The sequence below is a fragment of the Phocoena phocoena genome, chromosome 9 (genome assembly GCF_963924675.1).
Source record: "Phocoena phocoena chromosome 9, mPhoPho1.1, whole genome shotgun sequence".
NCBI lineage: Eukaryota > Metazoa > Chordata > Mammalia > Artiodactyla > Phocoenidae > Phocoena > Phocoena phocoena.
The window spans coordinates 90,316,227-90,342,062 of NC_089227.1; the positions used below are offsets into that span (position 1 = coordinate 90,316,227).

General features: G+C 39.6%; 1 protein-coding gene across 2 annotated transcripts in view; it reads right to left on the bottom strand.

The window, feature by feature from the left end:
- Positions 1-25,836, bottom strand: part of DGKI (diacylglycerol kinase iota) — a 461,776-nt gene that overhangs the window by 187,731 nt on the left and 248,209 nt on the right. For both annotated transcript variants that reach the window (XM_065884368.1, XM_065884366.1), the window contains exons 12-16: positions 21,423-21,505; positions 19,549-19,609; positions 9,507-9,620; positions 7,960-8,097; positions 4,684-4,762 (exon numbers count right to left, since the gene is read on the bottom strand). In XM_065884368.1, the coding sequence (XP_065740440.1) occupies positions 4,684-4,762; positions 7,960-8,097; positions 9,507-9,620; positions 19,549-19,609; positions 21,423-21,505 (475 nt within the window). The remainder of the gene's footprint in view (positions 1-4,683; positions 4,763-7,959; positions 8,098-9,506; positions 9,621-19,548; positions 19,610-21,422; positions 21,506-25,836) is intronic.

A 25,836-nucleotide genomic window follows, 5' to 3' on the forward strand; every position in this document is an offset into this window, starting at 1 on the left:
CTAAACCCTACTTTTGTCTGAAATTGGTCTTGCCTAATAGGGAGTAAATATAAGTTCAACACTATGTTTATAAAAATCAGTAAGTGATTTGAACCTCACGTAACACACATCTTCCAAATGCTCTGCATTGGATATCTCCTCGATCTTAAGACTTCAGGTATGTATATATAAATGACTCTAAAATCTACGCCCACAGCACAGTGCCACCTTCAACTCAAATTGTATATATTATAAACATCTTTCCTTCCAATGTCATCTCCCATTAAGGACAAATATTTTTATCAACATTATCTTCATGTTTCGAACACCATTGCAAAAATCTTACACTATGTATTAGTTGGTCACCTAACCCATATCTTTATCACAAACTCATTTTCCTTCCTGTCTGAAGTGCCCTCGCCCACTTTACTTCTTGTCGACAACAAACTCCTTCTTTATTTCCTACGATACTCCCTCCTACACTTTCTGGAAACTTTCCCCTGATACCTTTGTCCTGCCAACAGTCCCTACCAAACTCCCACATTATACACTGTCTGAACAACAAATCTTACCCTTACTTTATATTCCCTTCTACTTTTATTTATTTTTTATATACAGGCCCATCCTCCAATTAAACATTCCGTTCCTGTAACAAACACTGAGACAGCCACTGGACTTGGCACAAGGAATATAAAAGTAAAGACATAGTCTTTTGCCCTCATGTTGTTTAGAGTGGGGGAGACAGGTCTGGAAATGAAAAATAAAATGTCCTTTTGTATATGCCATAGAAAGATGTCTCTGTAAGGCAAAGTAGGAGTCACACATAAAGGGAATGATCAGAAAAGTGTTCCAGAGGCAAGTACACTTGAGTCTTGAATGATGAGTAGATGCCACGTTGAGGTTCAAGATGGAAAAGAAGGTTACAGAGAACCTCGGACAGTGAGAGTTTCTCAAGGGCAGACTGTGCCTAAGTGTTACTACCTGGGTAAGAGCCTGGCACTGTGTCCTTTGCAGTGATGGTGATGATGAAATTTGGTAAGCCACTGAAAATAACACCTCTTTAAAGAAATCTGTCAGTTCTCCATATGAATCATGAAACATTCATAATCCTCTGAAACATGCTGACCTGCATGTCTCTGTATATTCGGTGAAAATAGCAAATCCTAAATCAGATTTAAAAACTGCCTCCTCTAGAGTCATAGTTGTATTTCCTTGACCTTGTAGCAGAGGCTCAAATCGTCTGAATAAGAAGTAACTTCAATGAGGCAGTACAACTTTAGCAGACAATCTCAGACTAAAAGTTTGATGTGTTTAATATCCTTCATGTCCCCCCCAAAATGACAATCTAATTCACGCAGCTGGCAAAGTGAGATCTTGCTTTCCTACCTGATAACCATAATCATCGCTAACATGCCTATATGTTAATAGATTGGAATATTTTCAATGTACTTCCTCAAGCACTGTCATAATGCAGTAGTGATTAAAGCACTGGGCAAGACTCCAACCGACAGTTAAATGACCAATCCTATTAAAACTCTCAGTTCTGTTCCAAACAACTGCACGTTCTGATGTGCAACAGTTCAGCCATGCATGGCTTAGCCACTATGAGAATAAAAAAGCTTCTGTTTTCCAATCAAATTAAGTATACCTTCTATCTGATGAAATTATTCATGTTTGCATTCTTTATATACAAAATGTTAAGTCAATCAAAATGTTAAGACTATCTTTACTCCTTGCTTGATTTTTTACTGGTAATTCTAAAGGCATTTACACAGTAATGCCACTAATAAACTGTCTCAAAATAAATGTCGCTTTAATTGTCCCTTCTAAAAGAAATACAATATAAGTATCAATAGTAACGCAGAAGTCTGCATTTGTCCCATGTCAGTTTGATGGGTTATTTCACATCTATGCCAAAAATTGTTTCTGCAATTAAATTTTTTAAGATTCTGCTTTAGTGAGACTTGTTTTTACTACCCATTGCATGTAAATGGATTAGCGTAATTCCCAATGTATTGTATTTTCGGACTAATAGCTAATCGGTTATTCTGTGCAAGCTCTTTTGTGTTTGTTTTTTGGTAATGGCTCTTATGGGGCTTTGAATCACTCTGCAAGTATTTGATGGCAAATGATACAAGTTTTGTCATGAACTCTCAGTCCCTGAGCAGCTGTATTTGAGAACAGTTTGAAGTCTCAACTATGGTTTGCGTGGCTTGAGAATAGCCACTCACACAATCTACCAACAAAGTAAGTACGTATGCCCCTATTGAAAATGCGGCCTGCTATCTTTCTCTTCTTTCTACAGCTGAGCTTGAGATTTCTTGACTATCCAGGTAAAAATATGGGGAAAATCCAAATAAATGGAAAACAGAAAAAAAATAATAATAATAGCTTGAGTAATTATACCTTTCATCATAAATAATAATTATTATTATTATTTTTTTACTTAACGCAAAAAGAATAGACTAACAGATACTAAGAAGTCCACACCTCTGGTCTAGGCATATCAACCAAATCTGGTTCCAATAGTTTGTGCATATTTATTGTGTACCATCTCAATATCCTCTCCATAAGTATGGTATGCATTACTCTCAATCAACAGCAATCCTCCCTTATCTAGCTCTTCAGTGGTTGTTTCTCCTCAAGGGCCTGGGCTTACCTGCAGGGAAAATGTTTGCAATTCCTTTTCCGATGGCAGGAAAGCACTTACACTAAGCCTCGGCAATAAAGGATTCAAAGTAAAGTATTAACTCTTGGCATCTTTCAACCAATGATTTTATAATCACACATATAAAACGAGGTAGACATACATATACACCACAATTGGTATGTTCCTCTCTAAAATGAAATAGTTCCATAGTTTAAAAGAAAAGAAAAAAATCGCTTTCCCACAAGAATTCTTTCTACGCCTGGTCTTTCCACCGTGAGGTCTCTCTTTGCTGCCCTCTCATTCTGAGGCACCAAAGTTTCACCACAGTACGAGGAAACGTATCATTAGGATAACTTTCAGATTGATAAGACAAAATATTAGGCTCCCTTGAATGAGCTCTCTGTCCAGCACTTACTCACTTAGGCCTCTTTTCCTGGCAGGATGTCTAATTTGGAGGTTCATGCGTTAGTGATAACTGTACTACTTTACAAGTACTGTTAAGAAACGTAAAGATTTTATTAGGAAGCCCAGATCCAGAGTCTCCCAAAGAATATGAGAAATAAATGGGGTAAGAAATGGAGAAAGAAATCCCCAGTTACTTCCCCAAGTCTACTCTCCTTAAATTAGGAAAGGCAGCAGGTTATAAATGCCAGCCCTAATGTAGGACCCTCTGAATATCTAATCTCTGAGAACTGTCTAGAGCAGGGAGGTGCGGAGCGTGTCAGTGTTTCTGATTTGGGCATTTGATATTTATGGTTCTGTTGTCAACCAGCCTTTCTATCTGTGATTTTCTGGTTAACCAGAGAAAACTATGACTCTTTCTTTAATCAGTACTCCTTCTATTTAGCTCAGCATTTGACCCTCAAAGCCTCATGAAACCAGGAATGCAAAGTCTTACAAAATTGCTGAATTCAGTAAGAGAATTACAGGTTTATACTCTACTTTTATTTTGTCTTCTAACAGCCTTAATCCTATAGCCCCATTCCTGATCTTTAGTATATAAAAGTGTTGTCAGAACTTTCTCTGCATTACTACTGGAATCTGAACCATTGACCTTTAGCCTTTTGTACTCTGTATTTCAAGTTCTATGAGTTAAAAGCTTAGAGGCTCTTGCAGAATCTAGAGGAAAAGTAAAATAATCCCTCATTATGACTTTTATCTCACAAATTACTTATACTTGCAGCCAAGCATTATTTTGGTTACATGTTACCATATTCACAAGGGACTAGGTACAGGCAGAGACATATTGTACAAGAAGAGAGTTTAAGAGAAAGAGATTAAGAGAGACCAAGAAAGCAAGAGATTGAGGCTTCAAAGCATAAGACAAAATCCTAAACTTTCTCTGTTCTGAATGACATAAGAAAATTTTGATGAAATATTTAACTTGTCATTATTTCATCTTATTTCTCTTTCTAAAGTTATTTTGCTTCCCCAAATCTCGATTCCATCTCTTCTAGTACTTAAATGACCACCAGCCCTCATTCATACTACCTCGTCCAGTGGAGATTCCAAGCACCATCCATGCCTAATCCAATCACCGTCAAGCCCTTTTCTTTCAACCTAAACCACCTATAGCCAGCCCCTGTACTGTTCTAAGGTGACTGTTGTCTCTTTTGTGCACATAGGGAAGACTTTTACGTTTGGCTACAAGATTTCAATGACCTTGGTTATAAAGTCCTGAACTTTAATAATTGGTGGTTTGAGAAGCTGTAAGTATTCTTATGACTTTAGTGAAAGACTCTCTTTTTATCACTTCTTAGTAGTTCACTAACTTCCAAGTTTCTAGTCAAACCTAAAGATTAGCAGTCCTGAGTCCCGGAGTAAACATCTGGTCCTGACCTTTACCATCTTTGAGACCCTGAACAATGAGGTCTCAGAGTAGCATCTGTAACAAGTTCCTATCTTGTCTAGCTCCCAGGGTCAACATGAAGGTTCAAATGGAACAGCATTAGACAAACTGTCAACATTTAAGTGATATGCGAACAAAACGGAACATGCAAAACACCTGCTGGAAACTTCCTCCCTGGGAGATGGAAATGGGACGTTGTCCTCACCTCTGGATTCATGGAACTCCAGTGTGACGTGGGCATCAAATCCGAGGCTGAAGTAATTATTGAAAACATTCAGAGGAAGCTGCAATGATGAACAAAGGCAGAGGTGAAGTTGTGTGTGACCAGGCAAAAAGAGGAAAATAAAACCTAAAGCTAGACACTTGTCTCTGGGGCAAGTCCCTGGGAGAATGATCAATTAGAACTCAAGGCAGGGGTGTCTATGTGGAAGGAACAACAGATTTTTGAATTAATTCTTTAGTGAAAGCTCAACTCAAATGGTACTCCTAAGAATTTTAAATAGTTTAGGAAAAAAGGGATACAAATACAAATTATTCAATGAGAACCATTCTTGTGTATATTGCAGTAAGAGAACCTCATAAGCTGAGGGATGCACATTTGTAATAGTTACACAGGATGATTCAACAAGCAAACTTAGCAAGTAAATTCAATTGTAAGGATCGTGTCTAACCTTCTTAATCAGTGGATGCAAGTTTTTTCAAGAATTTACGTTCAGCATATTAATACTGCAACTTAAAATGAATAACATTTGTTTACCCTTCATTTATTTTCCAAAAAATACATTTTTTGACAGAAGTCATGTAAGCAATAAGTCAGTGGGAACCATTCAGCTATTCTCAACCTAGAGGAAAAATAAAAATTAAAATATATATGTGTGTGTGTGTGTGTGTGTGTGTGTGTGTATTTATCGGTATTCAGATTCCTATTTAGTCTATAAAATCTTATCTTTAATATGACTGTGAAATATGCAACGCAGACACACAGATACACATACAAGCCTTAGCTTTCCTTCCCAGAGTCCTCTGGGTCCCTGGCTGTTACTGCTACAAGCTGAGTAAAGGAAAGAACAAACTATGCAGCCTAAAATCCTGCATTAAAACTACAAAGCTGATATGATTTGAAGGCTTCAGTTGAATGTTAGAACAATTAGAAAAGCATGTGGAAAATGCTAGAAGGCAAATGGTGGTTCTTACACTTTTCCTTCTGCAACTCAGAATGAAAGATAAACGTTAAAAGTAAATGGAGGGGCTTCCCTGGTGGCGCAGTGGTTGAGAGTCCGCCTGCCGATGCAGGGGACACGGGATCGTGCCCCGGTCCGGGAAGATCCCACATGCCGCGGAGCGGCTGGGCCTGTGAGTCATGGCCGCTGAGCCTGCGCGTCCGGAGCCTGTGCTCCACAACGTGAGAGGCCCACATACCGCAAAAAAAAAAAAAAAAAAAAAAAAGGAAATGGAGAGGTAATTTTATCTCAGCCTAGATAATGTTTCCAGATAATTATCAGGTTTATCCTCCAGATAGAAATGCACTTCTCTTCTATTAGAAATAAGTGTTTGTCCTCAAGATTTCAAACGTAAGTTTATTACAGGGTTTCATATGCCCCTTGATCAGTAAGATTTTCTGTTTGACTAGAGCGATAATCATGTCCCATTAAGAGAAAAATGAAATGAGAGGAAGAGTCAGAGGGAGAGCAAGAGAGAGATTAATGCAGAAAGAGAAAAACTGAAACAAAGGATGAACCTTCGATGGAACACCGAGTCAGAGCTTGTACTGATTCAGAGGTCAGATCAGCCCTTAGAAGTGGTTACAACCGACTAGAGAACAGGGAGAGAAACTAAACACATAGAACCTTGCCAAAACATGTCTCACTCTCCTGGCTTCAAATATGAGAATGTCCAGTTCCTGCACTGAAACAAAATACAAGTCCTTAGTAATGACAGCAAGGGTTGGTGATCCTGCCAAAAGCGCAGATATGTTCATTTCTCCCATTTATGCTCTTTTGGCTACAATTCTAACCCATGTCTTAGCATCCACTGATAACTTAGGAGAACATCTGGTCATCATCCCCTAAATAACATCACAATTTAGTCTGTTATTAAGTTCTTATTCATATTTTCCAGGAAAAATTGCCCTGATTTCCTACACATCTCCTCAAAAATTCACTTTCAAAACCCTTTAATTATCTGGATTAATGTTCCCAGGCTGCACCAAGAAGTCTTTCCATTTCTTAAGCTATTGGGAAGAGAATTAAATATAGATTGCTATTGAGGTTCTAACCATTCCAAGTTGAGTGGGGATAGGTCCATTACATTTCCATATGGTACACTTCTTTGTACTTTAGCTGTTTTCTATCCAATTTCTGTAAGTCAAATACATTAGGAAGAAGTATTATACCCCAAGATGACACTTGTTTAAACAACATTGTGACGTTATGAACTCAAGATCAACTGAGCAATCGTGATATCTACTAAAAACCTTATAGTTTCTGGATCATAGTTTAGGCGAAAAAACCATGAAGGTAAGACAAAACCTGTTTTAACCAATTTTAGCCAAATAAGTAACTTGAGCATCTATCACAATTGGTCAGGATCATGGTACTAATCAATAAAGGTGCATTGATTTGGTCTAAAATGATATCGGATTTTAAGGCTGAAACCACCATGAAATCTTGGCCTCAATCAATGGCACAATCCAATATAGCAGGGATGCTGTTTAAGTACAGATGCCTGGGCCTTCACCCTGCATCTACTTAATCAGAATCACTGGGAATAGGACCTTGTAATCTGCATTTTATAGGCACACCTGGAGATTCTTACACAACAAAAATTTGAAAACACCGTTATAGAAGAAAAGTGGAAAGTAACAGAAAGCAAGTGTCTACTCAGAAACCTATCAAATTTATCTGAGATTGAGGCCAGAACTTAAAGCCCATGTTCCCCTGAAGCTCTATAGTAGCATTTTTACAATTACGTCCCTTGGTTTGTCTTGGGTTGAGATACAAGTTCAACTGCACTGAAGGAAAAACACTAAGTCAAACATTTATTTAGGCATCTTGATGTCCCAATCAAGTGATGAAATTGAAATATTTGCTATCAGACCAGAAATCTCAGGCATTTTCCTTTCTTTTGAAAGACCCTGTGCCTAATGCTTCAGATTATACGATTTTTTTAAACTCATAGGTTAAGAGTTTGCAATGAATCTGAAAGATTAGAAAACTGGTATGTTTCTTTCTGGTGTGGAATTTGAGGACAGAGAACAGCTCCCTGCGCTATGGAAGTAGGTAGGAAATCTTGGTCTTTAGAAGTCTACGGGGCAGAATCATCAGGAAGTGTTATACTCATAGCCCTAGTAGCTGTCAACTCAAACACCGTCCTGTCATCTCATAGGAAGGAATCAGCTCATGACCCTCCAGCCAGGAACGTATTTCCTGTGACGCAGGCAGATACTCCAGGGTTAGCTTTCCGCTGAAGGAAGGACTCTAACCTTACATACGCCATCTTCAAGTTCTTCTGGAGGCAAGTCTGGGTTTCTTTCCACATGGAGGTTCCAGCGATCTAGCTGTACAATTGTCCCATCTTCTACTTGGCAAAGGATCTTAGAAACAGGTTCATCAGTGTAGCCCTAAGGAATCAAAGAGCACACACATTGCTGCTGGAGTAGGGAACAGTACAGCCAAAGGTATTTCATGCGAGGCAGAGCCCTTGTTCTACGGCTGTTTATTTTGTAATCAGCAAGGCTGGGAGAGTAAGCTGTTTTCCTCCAGGTACTTAGAGTTTAAGACAATAGGCATGGGTGATATGCACAGAAATACTAACTCTAGCTGGTTTGAGCTGAGGAATGACTTCTGCCAGCACCAAGAACCAACAGTCACCGGCAGGCTTTTGAGATCCATGCTGGATGGCTGTTTTTATCAGAGTGAAAACAGGTCGCCCCAGGCCTCCTACTACAGGAATTTGGAGGATACACAGAACAAATGTATGTGGAAAAGCGGGAAAAGAATCGAGGTGACATCGGCTAGACAATTTCTTCCACTGACGTTCCATTTCACTCACCTCTCCCTGACCTTGTACTAGGACACCATTCCTTCCAGGACCTAGGGCAAGTCTGACTGAGGAATAGCTCTGCTAGGCAGCTAGCTACTTACTCCTTGAGCACACATTACTGATAGCACAATTATTAAGAACAGTCAAACCACTGATCTGGATAAGAGGAATTAATACCAATAATACCGATGGGAGGTTAATTCATCCAAGGCCAAATAAATATCTGCTAATATCCGGACATAATTATCACCTATGGGAGGTGAATGCACCCAAAAGCCAGAGTAACATCTGCTAATATCTGAAGATAGTTTTCATGGAGCTCAGCCCAGGCAATGGTCTCATATGAGCAGTTAAAAAGCTGGTGGAGCAGCATATGTTAGCATATTGTGCTTTCTTATTTTCTTAGTACCATAAAAATAATGATGATGATGATGATAAAACGGCTGGTTAGTGACAGCTAAACTACTTTCAACAAGCTTTCCTGAATTGGCTCCATGTTGAAAAGGACAGTTGGTTACCTGTATAACCAACAGTTGGTTACTTGTATAACCTGTACAAAATCATGACGACACTGACCAGAAATCTAAATGCTCAAACAAAGCCATAACTCTTCCAGGATCGTAAATCTGAACCAGACTCACTCTTCTGGAGAGGACTGGGGGTCAGGAGCAATCCAAGTCTCTGTGGTTGTTTAACATGAGGACCTAAGGCCAACCCATCCTCTGTCTTTAGTGGGTACCTCAAAAAGCCCCAGGCCTGTGTACTGACCCCCATTTTTTTAATATAAAATGTTCCCTTCTTCTCTAGCTGACTATAAGTTTAAACTGAAGAAGTCACCAGATAAAACCATGGTTCATGGGGGACCTTGATTCTCAACTCTAACTCGTTCCTTGAACAAGAGTAGCACGTGCCCCTTCCACTTGAGCATCTGTGGGTTTGGGGATCTGTTGCTGGATGACATGGGCAGCCCCTGAGGGCAGTTCTTACCCCTCCCCAGTTGAGAGTTCGAGCCAGGTCGTTCCCCGTCCCCAGAGGAAGGACCCCAACCGGAGGCTGAGGGCTCAGCTGCAGTTCGTCCAGAATGGAAAGGATCCAGCCCACCTACAGACATTTCGGGGACCAGAAGAGATATAAGGAAGACAGATAAGTTACAAAGACGACAACCTGAGAACAGGAGCCTTTAAAAGGAGCAAATAGAATAGTTCTACTTTTCTTTAAAACATGCATGTTTTAATCCAGTGACCAGGGAACTGAAAGACCACTTATCTCAAGCAGTTTCAAAATGGCAAGTCTCTTAGAGGAAAAAGAACCATTCTGCATATGCTGTATCATATAAGCAAAACTAGACCCATTCATCTGTATGTTACCTAGAGTTGTACTTTAAAATTCAGGAGAGTTTACAATTTAGGGAGGTATATACATAGGGCACTGCAAGAAATCTAAACCTCAATGCTGGCTCATGTTGGCTTTGTAATCTTGATTAAGTTATTTAACCTCACAGACTCATTTATCTGATTTTCAAAATGGAGATAATGCCTACCTCACAAGATCGTTTATAGATTAAACTAAAACGTATATAAAACCCTCAATATGGTGCATGGCCCATGTAAGCACTTATTAAATGGTTACTCTCCATGTTATCTTAGAAATTAGTCGTGCTTTCCTAAGTATCCCTACGTTCCCCTTAATGAAACATTATGAAAACATAATTATGGATGAACTTAGTACTTATTGTAAGTTTAGGCAGAAAACAGATACTTATATACTAGAATCATATTCCTGTTTAATCTTTTTCTAAGATAAATAATACTTTGGGTTTAGTCTTATTATAACTATTTAGAAAAATTACCCCAAACTTGGAAACACCAAAAAGAAACTTGCATATTCTCACAATGTCATTCTAGAGTAGTGTCACAGGCTTATCTGAGAACTTTATGACTGTAGGTTAACTTGAGGATTTCTGTCCTGCAGAGGTACAAATGTCAAGAAGAGATCACTTTAAAGGTTATGGTTCTATTCCCCCATAAGGGCATAAACTAATTTTGTCTCAAATTTAGAAAAATTATTTTGGTATGAACTACATAATCATTTTCCTCTTCTTGTATTACCTTGCTGATTCCTTTATTAAAAAGCTAAATAGGGCTTCCGTGGTGGCCCAGTGGTTGAGAATCTGCCTGCTAATGCAGGGGACACGGGTTCGAGCGCTGGTCTGGGAGGATCCCACATGCCGCGGAGCAACTAGGCCCGTGAGCCACAACTACTGAGCCTGCGTGTCTGGAGCCTGTGCTCCGCAACAAAAGAGGCCGCGATAGTGAGAGGCCCGTGCACCGCGATGAACAGCGGCCCCCGCTCGCCGCAACTAGAGAAAGCCCTCGCACAGAAACGAAGACGCAACACAGCAAAAATAAATTAATTAATTAATAAACTCCTACCCCCAACATCTTCTTTAAAAAAAAAAAAAGCTAAATAAATTTTTGACATGTATTCATTCTAAATTTGTATGAGAATTATTTTTTTTAATTTTTTAAAAATTGTACTTTAATAGTACATTTATTGAACACTACTGCATATAAAACATGGAACTAAGTAATTGAAATAAAAAGGTAAATGAACTACACTAAGATAGGTAAGGCAGAATGCCTGCTCTCAAGGAGTTTACAATGAACAAAAAGAGAGGCATACTGATTGCTTTCTATGTGCTAGTCCCTGAGCAAATTTTTCTACTGAATTATCTTATTAAGCTTCAAAACAACTCTCTACAATAGATATAATTTTTGTCTTCATTTTGTAGATAAGGAAACCAAGACTTGGAAGGTTTAGTAGTAACCTCCTTAATCATTTGCGAGGGAGAGCTGACATGCAAATCTAGGTTTGCCACACACCAAAGGCCAACCTCTTAGCCACTCTGGTGCAGGGGACCTTTCAGTAAAGAACTAAACCCGGCTCTAGATGTGGCCTGAACATCCCTGAGACCATGGCATGTACCTTGGGAACCTGTGGAACACTGGGGAAACCTTGGAAATTGCTTAGTCAAATTCAGTTAATTTGCGGATTTATTAACTGAGGTACACAGAGGTCATGTTATTTGCTCAAGACCAAATAATCAAAAGTGGCAGAGTCGGAGTCATGCCAGGTCTGTTGACTTGCATCTAAAATCCTTTCTCCTCCAAGACGAGTACTTCCCAGGATGTCAAACTTGCCCATCTGGCAAGAAATCTAAAACTGTCTTTACCTTCTAGAAAGGGATACCACTATGTTCATCCAAAGTGGTAAACTAAAAAGCCAGACCTACACTAGTGTCCAAAATCCCCCCCTTTCCCCCAAACTGGGCGATTTGCTCCTAGACAAGTCCTTAGATTTCCAGCCAGCACTTCTTCAGCTCTTCCCTTACACACAATACTCACTAACCTTGCTAACTGAAGTCAAGGGAAAAAATGCCAGATGGTAAAGTAGTGCTGATGACTATGTTAGCTACAGCTCCTGAGCTGCTAAAAGCATAAACTAGACACGGTAAAAGCAGATACCTCTAATAAACTACAAGAGGGGGATTTAAAAGTCATTAAAAAGGAGGTGAAAACTCAGAAATCCCAACAAACCGGGATCACTGGCTGCAGCTGTAAACAGCCCTGAGTAGAAACAGAGACTCTCAGAAATGCGGTGGAACTTTCTAGAAACCAATCCAATATCCCATACAGAGCCGGGAGAAGAAGGCAGTCTCTTTAAAACTTCTGAGAGATGATCATGCAGACCTCAGTCCATTTACCTTTAGGGAGATTTTTGTTATGTTTATTTGAAATAGGTCTATCTTTTCTGAGTAAAGATAATGCTATGAGTTCACACTTTCAACGCCCCATTACACTCTAGACACAAACATGGGAGGGAAAAAAAGTCTTCATGGGCCAGAAACAAGTGAAGCACAATATGGCAAGCAGAGGAAACCAGGAGTTTGGCTTCTGTCTGATTAGGGGGAATAAAAGTTCACCCCTGGCTGGTAGGAGGCTGTGTATGAACCAGGCTCCCCACTGGCCAGCAGAAAAGAGGCCAAGAAGAGAGTGTGAACGATCACTGCCTGAGGCCATAACCCATAGAAAGTTGGGATGTCTTAAGGCTCGAGGCACACAGCCTCTCTCTAACAGTGCGTCCAAATTCCCACCTCAATGACACACCTGAAACACCCCTGACATGGCTGCAGGATGGGAGCCTTAGCCACTTAAAGAAAACCCGACTCTACTCTCAGGATCCTGAAACCATTCAAACTACTAGAAAGGATTAGTAAAAGGAGGCAGAGAAAGAAAAAGGAAAAATCCTAAAAAAAAGAACTACCATATGACCCAGCAACCCCACTACTGGACATATACCCTGAGAAAAACTTAATTCAAAAAGAGTCATGTACCACAATGTTCATTGCAGCTCTATTTACAATAGCCAGGACACGGAAGCAACCTAAATGCCCATCGACAGATGAATGGATAAAGAAGATGCGGCACATATATACAATGGAATATTACTCAGCCATAAAAGGAAACAAAATTGAGTTATTTGTAGTGAGGTGGATGGACCTACGATCTGTCATACAGAGTGAAGTAAGTCAGAAAGAGACAAATAAATACTGTATCCTAACACATATATATGGAATCTAAAATAAAAAAAATAAGGTTCTGAAGAACCTAGGGGCAGGACAGGAATAAAGATGCAGACGTAGAGAATGGACTTGAGGACACAGGGAGGGGGAAGGGTAAGCTGGGACGAAGTGAGAGAGTGGCATGGACATATATACACTACCAAATGTCAAATAGATAGCTAGTGGGAAGCAGCCGCATAGCACAGGGAGATCAGCTCGGTGCTTTGTGACCACCTAGAGGGGTGGGATAGGGAGGGTGGGAGGGAGACGCAAGAGGGAGGAGATATGGGGATATATGTGTATGCATAGCTGATTCACTTTGTTATAAAGCAGAAAGTAACACACCACTGTAAAGCAATTATACTCCAATAAAGATGTTAAAAAAAAAAAAAGAAAAAGGAAAAATCAAACTCAGCAAAACAACTTCCTCTGAACACGAGCCTGCAGAGAGATATTCTAAATCCCAGAAAGAACGCTAATAGTAAGATGGATGGGAAGGTTAGAGGAATAACTCACAGCCCATGAAACACAAATAATTTTCAAATAACTTTGAAATAAGTGTCCCATACCTTCCACGAATCGATAAGGTGTCTTCTAATAGTCCTTTGATCAGTATAATTGTCCTCATTCAAACCTTAAGAGCTGTTCCTGTTTTTTTGTTTTCTGAGAAGGTTGCCAAGAATCCACATGAAACTGTGGCGTGGTTCCACACAAAATGCCATGAGCCCTCCGGACCCTTTGATTTTCCCTTTCTTCTCAATTGATTTGCTTTACAAAAATGCATAAATAGATTCTATCTTCTTTTTCCAACAGCCAGTTATTCAATTATTTAATTTCCCCCTGAATACAAGCAGATAATCTTAGTATTTCATCATTACACAACGCTTGGAGCCATCAAATGTCTCCTGCCTTTCACAGCAGAGATTTCTTTTTTTTGTCTTGAAATTCCCTCAGGTACACATGTTAGGCTAACAGTTCTTTGGCTGAAGTGGGCCCGTATCTCTCCTTTGCACAACGCCTGAACGGTTGTTCTCATCCAAGAGCTACATTGTCACTACCCAACAACCAGCTTCCTCAGAAGGCAACATAACATAGGCGTGCAGGGAAGGCACAGAGCTGCGAGGAGCCCAGCTGCGTCTGAAGCCTGGCTCCATCACCTACCGAAACTCACGGAGCCAGTGAGTCACTTAATCTAAGTTCCCTCCTATATAAAAAGGGATAACAGTACCTGCCTCGTAGGGGTATTTTACCAACTAAATAACATGGAGACATCGCTTAGCATGTACCTGACAAATAGGAAATGCTAAATTAACATTAACTGCTATGATTAAGATATATTTTTCTTCCTCTTTCTTTACTTCATCCATAAAGGTCCAGTTTCCTAGAAGCAAAATGCCCTCTTCCTGTCTCTCCACTTGAAGAAAAGTTGAGTCTCAAAGTTCACAAATCACTCCCACCTTTGACTGCCATCAAGTCACAAAAATCTCTCTTTCACAGACTATCACAAACAGTAAAAGCCAAGCTGCACTGCAGCATAAAAAGGAGGGAGGGGGAGGTAGGGAGGGAGGGAGAGGGGGGAGGGAGGGAGAGGGGGGAGGGAGGGAGAGGGGGGAGGGAGGGAGGGAGAGAGGGGGAGCGAGAGGGGGAGAGAATATGGAACAAATACACCTACAATGGCAGGAGACATAAAAGATCTCGAGTAATGATCCGTGTACTTGCCCCTATGAAAGCACAACTATGCAAAAGTCTTAAGGTCCAAAGCTGTTATCGGAGGCCCTCCCTTCCCAGGACCGTGCTCCTGCTGGAAGTCCAGACTGCAGGTTCGTGGGCAGCGACTGTGTTTGCTGGGGCTTTCGCATGACCCCAAATCCTCTCCACAGGCTTGACCAGCACCCCTTCAATTAAACTTCATTAATTGCAACACACACCACTTTGCATCTTTCCCATCACAACTGAAGAAAACTCTCTGGATTGGGCAAGATCATCTTCCAGGTGGCAGAGTTCCTTTCTGCCTTTGTGTTAGGAAATGCAGGGCTGACGGGGCTAGAACACCAGGGTGCTGGGCTTCGGCCTGATGCTGCCACCCCCTGGCCCTGTTCAGCTGTGACCATCACTGAACATTTGCCAAGTGCACATGGAACAACGTTTTCATTCGGCAATATGCTAACATTAGCGTTGGCTGAGGGGTGGACAGGGCCGTGAATTGACATTTTCTCTGAACGAAGAAGATGCACAGTTGCCTTTCCTCATATCATCTGCAGGCAGAAAAGTGAGGGATACCCACACGGAGAAACCACAGGAGAACGAGGGCAACGTTTCTGCACCCAGAAAGATCATCAAAATGCAGCATTGGACAACTGGGTTCCCTTGCTTACACGTACACAATGATTCTTCCTTTCGATATTTTCATATTTGCACTCAATAGTTTACAAAGTCACTCTGTGTTAAAAGAAATGTTTAAAATCGAGATAATAGTCAAGGTATGAGCTTTTTTGAAACAGAATGTAGATTTAGGCTATCCATCCTCTCATCGGCAAGAGGACAGCTGGGGGTGTACCAAGCTCTTCTTCAAGAGAGGCTGGGACGTCAGGGTGCTGAGGGAGAAGAGGCCTGTGGAACATCTGCTGGCCCCGTCAATGAAAGGGGAATAATAATCCTTTCTTCCCTGCTCCGGCTGTAGTGAGTCGGGGCATGGGGGGGCCTACTGTGTAGGATGTATCCTCATCTAGGGAAGCCAGTGGAATCATAAATAAGCATAAAGTGTGTGGCTCAAGTCCATTTAATCCCAGCCCTTTGGAAAGACGTTAACAGGGTTAAGGGTGGACCTTTGGATCCAGCCCAGTTCATCAAGGCCAAGGGCAGGTAAGGAGGGATCATGTTTCACCTTAAGGATCCATAATGAGGGGAAGGGACCTGTGACCCTACTGTCTCAGTTCACGCACTCCTCGATATTTAACCAAGGTGGCAGCCACGGGGAACTGGCTGGGTGGAGATGTGGCCGAGGAGAGGACAGAATACAAATTTACCCCATGACCAAAGAGAGACTGTTTCTAGTTTAAAAACATGAAGGTTTGAGATCATTCTGAGTTAGTTTTCTCTCACCCTAGAGATCAAAGATGGGACCAGCCCGTTCGAAACCTGCAACTATGTGACAACCTCAGGATTATGCAAACCACTTACAAAGAGACCACACCTGGGCCACCTTCCTCTGCAGCCGTCACTGGCCTTGTGTGGTGACGGACTGCTTGAACATGGCTGATCTCAACTGGAGGCGCTGTAAATTTAAAATATATGCTGGATTCTGAAGACAGTCCAAATTGAGCATAAAATATCCCACTAATGACTTTATACTGATTGCATGTTGAAATGATAATATCTTGGATATAGTGGGTTAAATAAAATATATGATAAAATTAATTTAACCTGCTTCTTCTTAGTTTTTTCTAAGTGCCTTCTAGAAAACTTAAAGTGTAAAAATGCGGCTTGCATTATAGTTCTCTTGAACAGCAATGGTCTATACTAACATAATGCTACAGCTGTGAAGACCCTTAGGGATCCAAACGTATCCCCTTTCAGATTTAGAATGTCTCAGAAGAAGTTAGGGAACCTTCCAAAGCACCTCTTCCTCCTCCAACTGCAGTACCTGCCTCCTTGCACTTTTTACCAGGATAAAATTAAAGTAACTCATACTGAAGCCGAATAACTTTTCTCCAATTAATGCAACGTGTCTATATATTTAATAAGACCTTGTACACACACTAATGTGATTGAGGGTTGACATATCCTCATCCTAACCCATCAAAAATATTCCATATCTGATTCCTCCTGGAACCTTGTCACTGACAGAATTCTGACAGCCTCTACAGTGACAGATACACTCACTAAATAAAGGGTGAGCACCTTATGTCACATATATACCCGACACTTCACTTGCCTCGAGCCAACAGCTTTTCTTCATGCATCCATCAGGATGCCTCTTCTTTATATAAACACTCAAAATTTATGGTTTCATATTCGAAACTGAAAAAAATGTCAATCATGTACCTTGATAAACATTTCATAAACCCCATATATCTTTTACAAAACGTCTAACGAGGTAAAATAAAATAAAACCTGGTTTTACATAAGGTATAAGATATGCAAAGTTTTGGGCTTCCCTGGTGGCACAGTGGTTGAGAGTCTGCCTGGCGATGCAGGAGACACGGGTTCGTGCCCCGGTCTGGGAAGATCCCACGTGCCGCGGAGCGGCTGGGCCCGTGAGCCATGGCCGCTGAGCCTGCGCGTCTGGAGCCTGTGCTCCGCAATGGGAGAGGTCACCACAGTGAGAGGCCCGCGTACCGCAAAAAAAAAAAAAAAAAAAAGATATGCAAAGTTTTGATTCTGCATGACTGGACTACAGAGGTTACCACTGAGAAAAATAACTAGTTCAAAAGTATGCATCAGTTCTAGGGGAAATACACTACTTTTCATGGCTGTTGTAAAGGACCCACGTATAAACGTCTAGTGCAGTTGTGAGTTACGTAGAAGGATGTGAAAATTGAAGTTAGGATCACAGATAAGGTACCAAAAAAGAAAAAGTGCCTATAATATAATTGAAAAGTTACATTTAGCCTTGTGGAATACCCGTTAATATGGTCTATTTAAAGAAGAGATGCTAGAAAAGCTGGGGAACAAGGTAGTCTGCGTGTCCAGTAGTGACATTAATGGCACCAGAGTATAGAAATTCAACACTGTGATTTGATCTGGTCATTAGGACCCAATAGGGAGGTACCAAGTCTCTCTCATTCTGGGTTTTGTCCCAGACACTCTCTTGAAACTATTTCTTGAAAACCAGCAGTTACTTCCTAGTCTCCAAATCCACGGTAATTCCTGTCTCTTCTTAAGAATGTAATCACTGCCTCTGTCTTGAAACTCCTTTTGGGTTTTTTTTTTTTTTTTCCTCGACAGAATAGACTACTCGTGGTTCTTCTGCTTCTATCTTTCCACTTTCCTTTTGAAATTCAGCTCTGACTCCTAATTATAAATGTTTCACAAGTGTCTGGACTTGGCTCTCTTTGTCCTTTATGCTTTGAATTCCCATGTTTCCAAACACTTTCCTAACTGCAGAGAATACCTCAATACCACATAATTCAGAACATATCTGCTGAGTAGAGGAAAGGAAGAAGAAAGCAGTGAGGCAGAGAGAGGTGATGGGAGGTGCAGTGGATAATGGGGAAGTTTGGAAGGTGGAACTGCCAAGCCAGGATGAAGCCCAAGATATGGAGATGGAACAGGCAACCGATGTGGATTTGAGGTAACAATCACTTAAGTCAAGAAAGAGGAAGGACTCTGGATTCAGGACACCAGGCATATCCCCATAGTCAAATAATTTTGGAAAACACTGGGTTAAACAAAGTGAAATAGGTTTGGCTTCTTTAAGACTTTATAATGAATTTTATAAGCTAATAATGTGTATTAGAGTCTCCAAGAATAGTAAACATTACTTTCCCAACTGAAAAATGTTTTCCTCTCCGCAGAAAATCTTAAAGGACCAGTGCAATCACTGTTTTACTTTTTTATGGTTGTGTTTATTAGTATATAATGTGTATCCAGTGCTGCATTAAGTGTTCACGTGCTGTGAGAGATAAAATTAGAAGATTCCATTGCTGCCTTTGAGAATAAAACATTCTAATTAGGAAGATTAGAGAAAAGCCAAAGATAGTTCGTAATAAAATCCTATGAGATCAGACTCCAAATACAGAAGAAAAGACACTGGACAGCAAAATCTAAATGTCACGATTCTCAATTATTTGCCTTCGCTAAATATAGCAACCTAAGTAGAGGGCAAATTGAGAAACAGATGAGACAAACTGGGGAAAATACACCAGTGATATTAAACTTCAGCCCAACTCCATCGTTTCTCCAAAAATGACTACAAAGGGAACCAGTTATGATCTTTATGCAAACCGATGTTAAGCCAACATTCTAAGTTTTATTTCCACCAGTAAAAAAAAAAAAAAAAAAAGCCATAATTCAATTGTGTACACATTTGTGTACACATACAACAACCATAGTTGTGACCAATTATTAAGAATATATGGAAATAGGTCAGTTTCTGTCTTAAAAATAATTTAGTCATCTACAATCCTCATTCTAGCGATGTGACCACATCCTTACTTTGTGGAACAGGAAAGGATATAGCCTAGTGGAGAGAGGGAAATCTAATTTAGAAAGATCAAGTATGAATCCTTGAGGGCAATAACAAAATCCCTCCTAACCCTTAGGGGATTGGATTCACATGAGAGACAGAGGTTTGAGGGGATTGGAAAGACTGTGAGGTGGGAATGAAGGAAGAGAGATGTCTTAAGGAAAACAAAAGACAAATGGAAGAAACAAGGGAAAGAACTAGATTCTCTTTCAAGGACCTACCGTTCCATCCCCACCACAGGCCAGAATCCGCAGATTTGGTACTTTCCTATATAATTCAAGCCTGTAAAGGATACAGAAGGAAAAGTAAATAAAAGAGCGTATCACCGGCCATAGCAGAGGGCATGATTCCAAAACACACCAAAACGAAGGGGGGCGTGGAAGGTGTCCACTGGAGGAAATGCATAACCGCGAGAATGGTAATACCTTCAAAACTAGTCACCGAGTAGCCACCAAGTACTGGTTCCAACAATCGGATTAGGGGCTGGCAGCAAACGTCACTGGAATGGGGTTTTAGGGTGTCCTAGTGTTTTATTTCCCATAATTCCTATTAATGTGTCAACACACATTTTCTTCACTAGCGTCAAATTCCTTCTTTTTCTTTCCATTCTTCTCCCTCCTTTCTCAAAGAACATCAAATCTGATTAGCTTTTCCCAGACCTATTTATTTTTCAAACCTACATTTCCCACTCTTACTCCTAGAAAACCTTCTTCAGAGAGATAGGAAGGACACCCCATTAGCATTATTACTACCACACCCACAATTCCATCTCCCTCTCAACTCACCCGCTGACGCTCAAACCCCCATTTATACTCCTCAGCCCCAAAAGGGAAGATTTACTGAATTTTCTTTATTTTGAATTTGTCTGCTTGAACTTAGATCTTTCCTGTTGTCTCAAGAAAATGCAATGATACTGTCCCCGCTAAAATGCTTAAGTGACAATTTCAATGGCTCTATTCCAGAAAACAACACCTATTTAAATCAAATCATATTTTTTTCTGAAAATAGTTCCTGTCCTGCCATGTTCTTTATGGTTATCTATGAAGTATCTACCTAAAGTCTAACTAAAAATGATAAAATCTTAAGTAAATGTAAAAGGGAAAAAGCAGATTTGCCTTAATACATCTGAATGCAGAAAAAAATACAGAAGTCTTATAGCAAACTCTAGTGGCAAGGAAGTTCACAGATTAAGAGAATGACAACAGAAGTTAATTTTCATAATTAATGTTCTCTCGTAGGCTTAAAATATGTAATTTATCTATTTCATACAGGAATATTATTTTCTAGAAATTATCTGAGCTTGTGTTTCTTTGCCTCTGATATTATTACTTATTTATAAGTAGTTATAAAAATAATTAGTATCTCTTTAGCTCTAATGTTTACCAGATGACATCTGAACTACCTTATTAGGTGGGTTTTAAAAAGGGAACCAGACAACAGCAGAAATGTCCCTGCTCCTTCCCACCATGTACCCCTCCACGAAAGGGAAGATATAGGACACATATCATCTACAGAGAGACTTTATTTTTCACCACTTGGAACAAAAAACAGAGAATGAAATTTCTGAGAGGCTCAGATGAAGGACTGAGCAGGAATTAGAATGTCTCTCCCACTCTGGTATGGAATCCATAGGTATAATCAATTAATCAATCAAGCTCTCAAATGGACACAGATGCATACAATTTCTAATGCAAATAAATGAAAATATTCATAAACAGAGATGGCCCTTCTCCACAAAGATACACTTACATTCCCATTAATGTACATCTCCAAAGTGGTACATGCATAAGTAGAAAAAGGATGGATCCTTTCTCGATTCAGATTTGCTCATAACGTACAGTTACATGTATCTAAGCAGCAAACACACTCAGAGTTAACAACCCAGAGGGTAAGTGTTGAAGGAAACTAACCCAGTGAAGAGGGAAACAGCAGATGAAGTTTTAAAGGGAGGACAGTGCAGGGTGAGCAAGTAGGTGAGAGACGGTCAGAAAAACACTTCATGAGGTCATCAAATAATAAAGCTTGACGCCAAAGCAGAAAGTCCTTCTTACTCGCCTAAAATAGTAAGAGCCACGGAGGGTATTTCCAGACTTACGCATCTTTTGGCCCTTCCTGAGAAAGATCAAAGACTTGCCGTGGGTTCAGGTACCACATGAACATCTGCATGACCTTGGTTCCCTGTAAGGACAAAAAAATGACAATAACAGGGAGAAATTTCCAAATATTACCTGCTCATTTAAAGAATAAAAATAAATCCTGTTCTAAAAAATAATATTGAATTATAAACAGTATAGAGTAGCAGTTAAAATCATGGGCTTTGGCCATTGATATACATAGGTTGAATGCTTATATTAGGCTCTGTCTAACCTGTGTAACTCTGGGCAAGTTCTTTAATTTCACTGAGTTCAGCTCTCTTCTCATTAAAATGCAGGAATAAAAATGCCTAGTTCACAGACTTGTTGTAAAGATTAAATGCAATAATGTCTGAGGAGAACATCAAAGTGGTTGGCATGCAACAAATGCTTAATGATTAGTATCTATTGGCCTTTACTATCGTTATTTAATGTATGAAAATCCACATGGGGAAGTTATTAGTCAACTTATGTAATTTAACATTACTTTTTACTTTATTGTACAGATTATTGTCTTTGCATAATATGAAATAAGGACAGTATTAGCTAAGTATGACTTTATTGAAATAAATGTTTTTAACCACAGCAAAAGTATCTCAGGCTCCCCATACTTAAAATATATAATTTCTCTAGTTCGTGCTATCAACTCTTACTTTGACATTTTTCAATTTCCACGTACACATCTGTGTCTTTTTCTCTCTCTCATAACCATTTTTGGAGTGTCTTAAGTAACTGTGACATTTATAGAGATATCATGGCAAATACAAAGCAGTTCTGGAGATCACTTCTTAAAGTGAATTGAGCAAAAATCAAATTAAAGAAGAATTTTTTTTTATTAAGCAGTATCAAAAGAGCTTTAAAATTGAGTAGGGTACCTCATTTTAGGTCACTACCAACCGTAGCAAATAATATTTGATCGGTTGGGCAGCATCCGTTGCTTATAACTATCATCTCTTTATTAGCTATCATGATTGCTCTTCCTTGAAAATACTCCTAAGTTTGGACACCTATACACTGTATTTGAGAGTCATCCTGGTACAGTAGGAATAGCACAATATTTGAGTCAGAGCTAACTTGGGTGTTCTAACTGGGTGACTGTGAGAATTTATCATCTTGCAGAAATGCAGCATGTAAAATAGGGCAATGTCTACTTTCCAAGGTGATTATGAGAATTAAATGAATCAGTAATAGTTTTGTATCCAGCACAGTATGTGGCACAAAATAGGCCTTTGTCAATGTCAGTCCCTTTCTTTTTTGTTCCTTGTTAATCTATTCATTAAACTACACTTGAGCATGTGAGGCTCAAGTGATAAACTAAATGTGTTTAGTTTAGTTTAAACTAAACTAAATGTGTAGTTTATCACATTGCTATACCAGTTGTTAACAGAGGCCAGTGTAGGTCTTTTGTTCCACAGTTCATCCAAACCTATAATTTAAAAGTTCTGCTTTATCACGTGCTTGCTATAAATTTAGGAATAACATTCTACCCTTAATCATTACAACTAATCCTTCAGTTTCGCCAAATGACATACTTTGTTTCCTACAAAATCTAGATATAGATTTAGATACATAATAATAACTAAATACTAAACCATTCTCTTCTTTCCACACCAGGCCTTGGTATCAAGTCATTTGGGGATTATTTCAAGTAATCTTCTATGTTTCATAGGTAATACCAGAGTCATTCTAATGACCAATCAGTTTATTAAAAATTTCTAACTGACTTGCTGGAAAATTAATTTTTCACTTTTAGATTCCTAGGGCAATGTGAATTGTAGATGTTAATTACTCCTTTGTTGTCACCTTTGGCTATGGTGTGCGTCTCAATTCCAGTTTCTCTTATATATACAATACTAGGTAATTAACACCTTTCAAAAAATAAAAAGCATTGAGGTTTTTTTTTAATCTTCAAATTTCTCTAAAAGGTTTGAATGTCCACACCATGTTGGGTTTTGCTCATTTTCAATTTGTGTTAGTTTGAACACCTAATTCTCTACATTTATCCTTTTGACAAAGGGGTATTTTTTAAGGCTGACAAGTTTTGCACCCCACGCTTCTAGGAGGTGCCACTTAATGTTGCAGCCTACTGGAATAATGCTCTCTAGAATTGGGCAGGGATGACTTTCATAAGCATGCAAGGCTGCCCTATCAGAGTTTATATTCAGGCATGATATAATTTCTTATTTTAAAAGTAATCTTTCTAAAACACATTCATTAGCAAAAATGATAAGTGTCTGAATGAAAGTATTGCATTGTCTTAAATCAATCTTGGTGGGTAAAGAAAAGAGACCTGAAACATTTAAGTTAGTTCTATTTACTCTGCTGCTACCTCTAGGATAAGCTACTCAGTGCTTTAATAGAAATAATTTATTGAATAGACCTGAATGGGTCGACAAGTACTAATTCACCAGGAAAAGAGTAACTTATTTCTTTCTCACTGACAAGATTAAGTCTACTCCATCACCTACACAATTGACTAGCGAGTTTCAAATACTCTCATAGTCATCACATGCTATATGCCTTTTAAAAGCTGAACTTCTGTGCAAGAGTTTTATTTTTCTCTAAATGAAAAAAAAAAAACAGCTTACACATCAATTCTAATACGCTCTGGAGCGTGTTCTCATACATATGGTTGTAGATGTAATACCTCAATGACCACAGAATTTTCTAAGATAGTTTGAGATTGGGTATTCCTATGGAATGATAAAACATTATTCTGTCCAGCTCCAGATATCAGGGAACAGAGTGGGGCAGAATAAAACAACCTCCAAGAAAATAGGTAGATTGTTCCAGAGGGGAACGAATAGGATGCATCCATTCACCTCCTATGTGCTAGGCACGGTTTTAGGTAAGGGGATCAGGAGATGGACAAGACAGAGAAGATCTTGTTCTCCAAAGGAAGTTCTCTGAATTATTCATGAAAAAAATATAGTGATTTGGGGAGTATAGAGGCTCAATTAAGAATGGGTCAGCTCAAATAGCAGCACATCAATTGTCATCAAAGCACTGGAACTCTCATGTAGGGCTCAGTACTCTATGTTACTAGGCAAGCCTTCGTTTATATCATGGAGGCATCATCTAGCTCATGAAAAGAACTGTCCAGACAATAAGAAAGATCTGAGGAAAATAACAGTGGGAGGAGGACGTAAAGAAATCTCTTAACCCAAACAATCCCAAAAGAATACCTTATTGATTCAATAAACCTGTATTAGGCTCCGACTCTGTACCCATGTGCACACCCAGGAGCTCAGGAGACCAGCCCAAAATAAATTCGTTCACTAAAGATGGTAAATGCTATGATGAAGATGTCTACTGAGATGTATGAGTGGCTGGAGGAGATACTCTTAAGCCCAACTATGGGGATTGGACGAAGGCTTCCCATGTATGATGTTTGAACTGTGTCTTGCAAGACGAGTAGAGTTAACCGTTTCTTTTTACATGGAGTCGAGGAAGAAGTTTTAGGGTGAAGGTACAAGACGTGTGAGACAGCAAGACATGTCACGGAAAAACTATATTCATTTCAGTCTTTGGACCATGAGGCAGGGGTGGTGGGAGATGAAACTCCCAAAGTGAGTTGTAGATTAAGTCATGTAGGCTATGGAGCTCAGGCTTTGTTTTGCAGGAAATGACAGTCACTGAAATGTCTTAATCAGAGGAATTGGACTCACATTTTGATACATCAGTCTGACTAGAGGCTAAGGAGCTAGACATCTAGGCCCTAGACCTATCAAAGGGGCTAGGTGGCTTGGTTTAGCACTGCGGTACACTGATGTCTGCTCCTCCAAAATTCACCCTCAATGTGATGGTATTAGCAGGTGGGGCCTTTGGAACAGGCACACAAAAAGATGCCCAACATCGCTAATTATTAGAGAAATGCAAATCAAAGCCACAATGAGGTATCATTTCACACCGGTCTCAATGGCCATCATCAAAAAGTCCAAATAATAAACACTGGAGAGGATGTAGAGAAAAGGGAACCCTCCTACACTGTTGGTGGGAGTGTAAACTGGTGCAGCCGTTATAGAAAACAGTATGGAGATTCCTTAAAAAACTGAAAATAGAGTTACCACATGATCCAGCAATCCCACTCCTGGGCATATATCCGGAGAAGACTGTAATTCAAAAAGATACATGCACCCCAATGTTCACTGCAGCACTATTTACAATAGCCAAGACATGGAAGCAACCCAAGTGTCCATCGACAGTTAAGTGAATAAAGATGTTTTATATATATATTTATATTATTTTAGATATATAATATAAATATACATTTATATATATACATACACATACACACACAATGGGATAGTACTCATCCATAAAAAAGAATGAAATAATGCCATTTGCAGCAACATGGATGGACCCAGAGATTGTCAC